The 9,248-nt window shown below is 39.5% G+C and overlaps 1 protein-coding gene across 1 annotated transcript; it reads right to left on the reverse strand.

Moving 5' to 3' along the window:
• Positions 1 to 2,447: 2,447 nt before the first annotated feature.
• On the reverse strand, positions 2,448 to 7,059 carry LOC127180791 (extracellular calcium-sensing receptor). The gene is made up of 6 exons (XM_051135098.1): positions 6,842 to 7,059; positions 6,271 to 6,562; positions 4,600 to 5,418; positions 4,230 to 4,460; positions 3,478 to 3,601; positions 2,448 to 3,398 (listed from the first exon to the last, which is right to left on the reverse strand). The coding sequence occupies exons 1-6, from the start codon at positions 7,057 to 7,059 to the stop codon at positions 2,500 to 2,502; spliced, it is 2,583 nt and encodes an 860-aa protein (XP_050991055.1). The 3' UTR covers positions 2,448 to 2,499.
• Between the last annotated feature and the right edge of the window lie 2,189 nt (positions 7,060 to 9,248).

The following is a 9,248-nucleotide window of genomic DNA, read 5'->3' on the forward strand; positions in this document are numbered from 1 at the left end:
ATCAATGATCATTTAATTTACAAAAAAGGTTGTAGAAACTTTTGTAGAAAGGTACGTGATATTCAATAAGCCAAGCTTTATCATTTGTTTCTCTGTATTATCTAATTTTTTATTTGTTGAACATCAGTTATTACTTTTAAATTGGTTTGGACATTTTTTGTATTTTCTAGCTTGGGGAACAGACACAAACTCTATAGCATGATATCTAGGTGAAATGGTCTCTATGTGCTGAGAATGAACTGATTTCAGTGACGTGAGGAGGCTAGCAGACGGTCGGTTTAGCCAGTCTGTCTGCTTCATGACTTGGGCCCCAGTTAGTCAAGTGCAAACTCTAAGACTATATGCCATATTTCTACAAAGAAGAGCAGCACCACCCCTGGAGGGATGAAGACCATCTCTTTTCTACAGGTCAGGTCTGCCCCAAAAACTTGTCCAATTGTCTATGAAAACCTATGCGGGCACCACTTAGACATCCAGTCTTTTAGTGATGACAGTCTGCTATGTATCTCGTCACCACGACATGCAGGGAGGGGACCAGAGCAAATTACAGTGTCTGACATTGTACTTGCAAGTTCACACACCTCTTTAACATTATTTTTAATGATCTCTGACTGGCGAAGTCGAACATCATTAGTGCCGACGTGAATAACAATCCTACAGAATTTATGTTTTTAAATTTTCTATTACATTTTTAAATTTGCCAAGATGTCAGGCGCTCTGGCTCCCAGTAACCTTTGGAATATGGTGGCTGGTGTCTCTATTTTCACATTCCGTACAATAGAATCGTCAGTAACTACAGCACTTTCATCAGGTTTCTCAATGGGTGCATCACTGAGTGGGGAGAACCTGTTTGATGTTCTGATCGGAACGGAAAAGCGGTGTTTTGACCCGCGACTATGCCGTCTCACAGTCCATATTTGCTATGTGTAACCGGGAGTGAGAGACGAGAGGCAAGCAGATCCATATGCGAGCCTTTATTATTGGGACGAGACAGATACATAGTCGTACAGGCAGGGTCAAATCAGGAGCAGACAGGAAAGTAACAGGCAGTCGTAGAGAATAATCCAATAAACCAGAGCGAGAGTCCGAAAGGCAGGCGGCTAGACAGTCAAAATAAGAAAACCAGGCGGGAAAGACAAAACACAGGGGACTAGGAACTCGGAACCAGAAACTAGGAAAACGCTAACAAAACAACAATACAACAATCCGTGAAGTGCACTGGGAAGGACCGGGGCTTTTATAGAACGCCTGATTGGTCACGGGGGCTGACGCAATCAGTGCGGTGGAGGATGGGAGATGCAGTCCGGAGTGTGGTGCAACAGTCAGAGTGTGTAGGTGAGGTGAGAGTGACATCTGGTGGTGAGCGGACAACGGGACACCGACCAGATTCGTGACACTATGTATCTGGATGCTAAAAAATATAATTTATTATGTAAACTATAGGCTTTGTACTTCACTTGCATTATTGACATAAAGCATCATTCTTTACAGGCTATAACAGCGGAGTGAGGCCCTGTCCTGCTGAAAACAGCAATAGAAACCATCACAGAATGTGTAATGCTTTTACTGGTTATAATGGGAATTGTACTGGTATTAATAGATATTGTAATGGTTCCTATTGGTCTCTACTAGTAACTGGTCGCCTTCTATTGGTGGCTTGTTAAAACTACTAAATCCGAATGGAATATGTCCCAAAATACACTACAAAAAACTATTTTTTAATTATTTGAAAGTTGATGGTTTGTAATGTTTGTGTGAATCCGTGTTCTACACTATCATGCCATTTTCGCTGGTTTCAAAACACAAGCTGCATATGATAATGCTTGACGGTTCGTGACATATCCTCGGACAAATTCAAACGCCGGAGCATCATTAATTTATTTTCCCTCTTTTATCATCTCAGCCTTTTACAGGCTTAGTCTAGACTCTAGAGTGAAGATGTGGTAAATGTCTCTTTCTTTCACTGTCTAATATCAGAGATATGGAACCCAGGGGGGGACAGTGGTACAATTTGGGGTTTACAGGATTCTAGGATCAGCTTGACATGGTGGCTAGTGACTGTGTCTAAAGTGACACCTGATAACCCAGCTCTCTCTGTAGTGTGTTTGAAAGGCAGTTCTGCACAGGTAGTTAGTTCATGTCACTTAGGGGAAAGATGTGTGCTGAATAGTTGATGAGTCCAAACAGCTGTTCATACTGCTGTTTTTTTCTTCGTCGTCTTCTTCTTCTTATCTTTTTAGCACACACTGTGGAAGTCAGGCAGGATGAGGGAAATCACGATTTGAGAAATCAAAATGTATGTTTTAAATTGCATTTATTTTATGTTTATGATTGAGACACAGTAATAATAATAACAAACATTTCAAGGGAACCCATCACTGAAGTCTATGCTTATATCATCACAAACTGATCAATACAGCAGAACTTGTTTGTACATATCTATAGATACTGCCCTTATAAAAATGTTGTCTCATCACAAAATCCTTTCATTTGTACACATTATCTGGTCATCATGTTCTTTTTTGTATTTTTCTCAGGTTTAAGCAGAATGATGTAACATTTTGGGGTGAATATACACAGCAACAGACCGTAACTGGAAGCCAAAATGGCAAAAATCTCCACAGCTACCGTGTACTTGCCTGGTGAGCTGACATATGCTGGCACAAAGGCAGTCCACACAGCACAAAAGATCAGCATGCTGAAAGTAATGAATTTTGCCTCATTGAAATTATCTGGGAGCTTTCGAGCAAAGAAGGCCAGCAGGAAGCAGACCACTGCTAATAGACCGATGTAGCCCAGCACTAGTACAAACCCCACGACAGATCCAACCGTGCACTGCAGGATCACTCGAGCACCAATCTCACCTCCTGCACTCTCCCCGGGCAAAGGGGGAGCCAGCAGCAGCCACAGTAAACATATGACAACCTGTACCAGAGTGCAAAGAAAGATGCCTGCCCTCTGCTGGATGGGTCCAAAGTAATGCATTAGGTTAGATCCAGGCAGAGTGGCCCGAAAAGCCACCAGCACCACCACAGTCTTACTGAGGACACAAGCAATGCAGATTACAAAGCTCACTCCAAACAGGGTGTGACGCAGCATGCAGTTCCATGGTGCAGGGCGGCCAATAAAAACCAGAGCACACAAGAAGCAGAGGGTGAGCGACACCAGTAGCAGGAAGCTCAGCTCTGAGTTGTTAGCCCGTACGAGTGGTGTGTCACGATGATGGAAAAAGGCTGCCAGAACAGTTGTGGTCAGTGTTGCCCCAGTGACAGATAAGACTGTCAGGACAATTCCCATTGTATCTTGCAAGGACAGAAACTCCACAACCTTTGGGATACACCTTGTTCTTTCAGTGTTTGACCAAAACCTCTCAGGACATCTCATACACTCTGTAGAGTCTAAAGAACATTGTACAGATCTTTTAATGTTATTCGCACAGCTCTTGTGATGTTTGTGGTAAAATTAAAAGGTTAATACCTGTAATGTTACTGACTTCCCCTGCTGCACATGGGAGGCAGTCAAAACAGCAGACAGGTTTTCCTTTTTGTACAGCCTTTCTAGTGCCTGGAAGACAGCTTGCACTGCATACAGATACAGGAACCTGAATGTTTGAAGAAAAAACTCCATCAGACTCACAGCAACCTTGTAACAACCCCATGCCATGTCTTTCCCCTCTCAGCATGGGGATGTCCACAAAAAGATTGTATCTGCACCATACTGAGAGGTTAGATTATGGATGTGTTCACCTGCACACTTACTCATACCTTTTGAATGCAGTTGATTGCAAACAATTACACACAAACACATACATTCATTTTTTTAAGTGCTGTACAGAAAAAAATATATAATAATAATAATAGAGTAAATCTAAAGCAGGTAACACCACACACATACAGTAGGGAGTAAATTATTTCTCACAATCTTGCTTTTTTTTTTTTTTTTCCTCAGAAGTTGTATCTACCTGATTCTTAACAAAAGTGAAGGTGTACCCATTTGTAACTTAAATATGCAACACATCTAGTGTCATTTGCTTCCAGTTATTTTAGCTATATAAAACAGATATTGCAAATTGGTATTTGTTACTATATTATTGTCATTTATTTCTGCAATCATGAACACACTGGTTAGTTAGGTTTACTGTTTACAGCTTTTTTGCATTTTTATCCATAAATGTTCCATTTATGTCCATTTTAATTGACATAAATCACTGGAAGTCACTGGACACATACCTGGTCATCCCAGCCCCCTCCCCAAACCACTTTCTCAAGTTTTATGTTCAGCTCCTGGCCTGGTCCTTTGGCTGCATCAAATTGTCCAATTTGGACGAAAGTCACTGCTCCACTTTCATCTACATGCCAGTTCATAATGTCATATGAGGCAGATGGCTCACCATTATCTTCAAAATAGACCAGCTCACCCACTGGTGTTGTAAAGTTTACTGTGTTTAGGTAGTGCAGAAGCTGTAACAGAAAAAAAACAGAGAGCAAAGGATTATATGCAGTAACTAAATAATTTGAAGATTCGCTAACATAAAACATTAATTTAAATTTATTAAATTCATTTTTGTTCTTCTTTTTTTTTAAGACAGGAGGTCTGTACCTGTCTGGGCTTTATTCGGGTCACATCAGGACATTTTCCATTTTCAAACGGCCCTCTACCAGGCTGACAAGCCATCATGTTGTGAATAGCATTGGCAATAGCATACACAGCCTTATACACATTGTAAGTGACTCTCAGCTGTGAAACATCTGTGTAGATGCGGCCATGTTTCTCCACATTCTCTGAGCCTGTGCACTTTGGAGTTTTAGATGAAGGCTGCCAGTCCTGTGCCAGTGAGCACCCAAAAATTTCTTCCCAAACATCTTTTACAAATGGTTCATTTGGCTGCTTCACAGGGCTCAGCTGGGCAAGAAAAGCACCAAGACCCTGAATATCTGCCCGGCGCAGGGCAAAACCAATGGTACCAGCTAGGAGAGAACTGCTTGCTGGGTCAAAGAACAAAATAGAGGTGCTCCAGGCCTCTGTAGCTATCCACTGCCTGTTGGTCACATTATGCAGCACCACTTCCTTAAACAGGACTTCTATGTCAGGGGCAATGGCAAATGTTACCACCACACGAGCTGTAGAACTCTGGATTGTCTCCACAATTCGTCTGATCCTGCTTTGTGAGTGTGATTTTGGAATGAATTCCAGGTAGTCCACACAGATCCCTGTTTTTTCCAGTTCTTTCAAGAGGAGCTGCACGCCACTTTTACCATATTCATCATCCCCTGCGACCACCCCCACCCAGGTCCAGTCCAGCAGGCGCAGCAGACGGGCCATGGCCTTGGCCTGGAAAGCATCACTGGGAACAGTGCGCAGGAAAGAGTGAAATCTGTGACTGTCACTGAGACAGGCACAGGATGCAAAATAACTCACCTGGACAGACAAAACACAGATCAAAGTCTATTACTCCAATAAAAGTATGAAGCAATTCTTTTCAACTTGTCTTTGGTAAAAAAAAAAAAAATATATATATATATATATATATATATATATGTGTATATATATATATATATATATATAATACTAAAGTACTTGATTGTTAATGTATGCAAACATACTAGTTTTACATCATTTGAAACTGCAACAGCAGAAAGGTAAATCCATAGGCAGTTATTTGTGTTATTTTAACATTAGTGTTTTTTTTTTTTTAAAGCGTCCCCCTTCAGATCATAATACACATGTGTGAACATTTCTGAACTCAAGCATTTCACACAGAAGGCTTAAAGAGCCTTTTTACAGCAGCTTTACTTCACAAACAAAGGGCAGTTATATACTAAATATGATTTTCATTTATAATAATAAATTCTAAAAGTCTGCATTAATAACTTACTTTATGTAATATTAGTTGCACACAAACTCACGCTTCGAGGACCTCCTGTTCTTGGTTATTTTATTTTATTTATTTTGTTAAATGTAACCTTACAGGAATGCTTGGATTAGTATGAGTATACATGTAAACCTTTTAGGTTACTGATGAGATCACTATGAAATTTAAGACGACTACTGTCTTTAAATATGCATTTTAAGTGCATTTTATCAGTGATTACATTTTTTAAAAATGTACTTGAAAATGTAAAGTGAATACTAGGAAAGCTTCATAGATGTCAATGGAACATACTTATCTTTAAAAGTATAATAATTGCTCTGAAAAATAAGATTTTTTTTAAGTCACAATAAGTTATTTTTAAAAATTATTTCCAATAACAAATAAATAAATAATACTACCATGGGGATATCAAACACTCCCAACGTGTCAGCCACCACTATTGAGGCAGAGGAACGAGCGTCGCCAATAATGACAGGCACCATTGGTACCCCATTACATTCTGCTCCCGACACTGTCTCTTCCTGCCCTGTTACCAGAGATAAAGCAGCACTTAGTGTTGTGCCCTCAGCTAGGCACGTGTCAGCTACCAGATACCCCAGAGTAACATTTGGAAGCAGGACAGGGTCCCGATTAATCTCCTCCACTGTGAAGATCATAGTTTTGAGCCAGCGGTATGAACGAAGGTCAACACTGAAAGATAATGTAAAATGTGAAGTTTTGTTAATATGAGGAATAACTAAATGACTTTACAGCAAGGAAAATAAACTTTATCCTTATGTGATAATCCTAATGTGTTGAAATATATACAATAAAGACAATACAATATTATTTTAGGCTGAGTAGAAAATCTGGGTCAGGTAATGTTGTGCTGAATTACAGTTAACAAAAACTCTTCAGAGAGATCATTTTGGCATTTTAAATGTATAAAGAGTTATTTTGCCTTTTAGTTTTCTGACACAATATACTCACCCTTGGCAGCGAGAAAGATGCTGTATTTGAGTAAAAGCATGATAAGGCTCTGGTGCTTCAACATGAACTGGAAATAGACCACCAATTATTATATCTCCCTCTTTATACAGACTTTCTGAGACAAATCTGCCCTGCAGACCACAGGACAGGCCCGCACTACAAACACTGACCATCTCTACAATAAATCCAACCACCCACAACCACATAATCAATCCCATCACTTTACACACACACAGAGAAAGAGAGAGAGCGGGAGACTGAGTGCAAACTGAGTGCTATGAGTATAGACTCACAAAGAAAGAAGGGTTGGATGATAACTCTCCCTTTTGTAAACTGTAATTTGCCTAGGGCGAAAGTACATGCAAGAAGAAAACAAGTGAGTAGGGGATAATTGTAGAAAGCTCTTGTTGAGAGCACAAAAACAAAACAAACAAAAAAACTATTTTAATATGATTTTGTCATATTATGCAGCTGCAAGCACAGAGCAAAAAAACATCAGCAAGCATCAAAACTAGAAAAATGTTGAAAGGTCATTTAATTTACAAGTCAGGACAGGCCCAACACAAGGTGAACTGCTCCAAGTCACTTGCCGCACAATGTGCAATCAACTCTGCCCTCTTCTGGCACATAAAAAGCTTTCTTTTAGCATTTCCATTTATCTAAATGACAGTTGCACAATGTATAACTGTAGACCCTGGATATTGGAATGTTTATATATATATATATAATTTTTTTCTGCTATTTAAAGCACCTCAGTGGTTGAATTCTAGTATATACCAATATTACAGTCACTGATATCTGTTTAAAAGATGTGTTGTATGCGCTTGTGACAATGATTTTGTCACATGACAAACAGCTCTGGAAAAATTAAGAGACAACTACAAAATTATCAGTGTTTTTCATTTATTATTTATTTAGGCATGTGTTTGAGTAAAATGAAGAAACTACTGACAACATTTCTCCCAATTCCAAATAAACCTATTATCATTTAGAGCATTTATTTTTAGAAAATCACAACTGGTCAAAATAACAAAAATGATGCAGTGTTTTCAGACATCAAACAATGTAAAGGAAAGTTCATATTCATTTTTAAACAATACAATACAAATGTTTTAACTTAGGAAGAGTTCAGAAATCTATTTGGCGTGATGACTCTGATTTTCAATTACAGCTTTCATGCATCATGGCATGCTTTTCACCAGTCTTTCACATTGCTGCTGGGTGACTTTTGCCACAGCCTGTGCAAAAATTAAAGCAGCTTGGCTGGCTATGACAGGGTGTTGATATGGTGGTCCTCCATTTCACACCTTGATTAATCTGGTTGTGTGGCATGAAGCATTGTCCTGCTTAAAAAAAAAACAATCCTCAGAGTTGGGGAACTATGTCAGGGCAGAAGGAAGCAAGTTTTCTTCCAGGACAACCTCTGTTCCTTGACAGCTTTCCAGCATCCCTTAACCACCGCATCCCCTCACTTCAAAATATTAAAAACAATGTGTATTGCGAACTATTGCACTATAAAAGTAAAAAAGCATAAAATCTGACTTCATTTAACATGATATAGGTATAGGACTATATCATGGCCACAAATTTTGTTCCCCAGACTTAATAAGTGAGCACCACATTACACAGCTCAGTTCTGCCAGAAGTACTCGGAGATGCCATCACCAAGCATTTGTTTGTAACCTAATATAACTAATCTAACTAATTTGTCTTAAAAAAAAAAAAAAAAAAAACATTAACTTGTTCTTAAAGTTAACTGTTCTGGCGAGAAATAGTACAGACACTGGACGAAGGTGATTATCAAAGTATAGTTTGAAAGTCTGCATGTTCGGCAGTACACATAAGGTGAGACGCTTCAGACAGGCCGGAAGTAGCACTTCAATGGACAAAACACACACAATTATGTCAAAATGTGCTGTTTAGGTGAGTTACCTCATAAACAGTCTTAAATGAGTTGTGACATGAGGCCAAGTATGGTGTGACCCATACTCAAAATAGCCATATTGCTATTGCCGCAGCACCCATGGAGCAGCTGGGGGTTCAGTGCCTTGCTGAAGGGACTTACCTCAGTCGTGGTATTGAGGGTGGAGAGAGCGCTGATTATTCACTCCCTTCAATCCCTGCCGGACCTAGGACTCAATCCCACAACCTTTTGGTTACAAGCCCAACTCACTAACCATTAGGCCACGGCTGCCCCTTATAGGCCTGGTTTCACAGAAAGGGCTTAGGTCAAGCGAGGATTATACCATAGTTTAATCAAAACAATTAAGCAGTTTTTATAAACATGCTTTAGATAAAAACATATTTTAAAATCAGTCAGTGCAAGTTTCATTCAGTTAAAACAGCCCAGACATGCATTTTAGTCTGGGACTATACTTAAGCCTTGTCAGTGAAACCGGGGGATAAA

This window comes from Labeo rohita, chromosome 18 (assembly GCF_022985175.1).
Source record: "Labeo rohita strain BAU-BD-2019 chromosome 18, IGBB_LRoh.1.0, whole genome shotgun sequence".
NCBI lineage: Eukaryota > Metazoa > Chordata > Actinopteri > Cypriniformes > Cyprinidae > Labeo > Labeo rohita.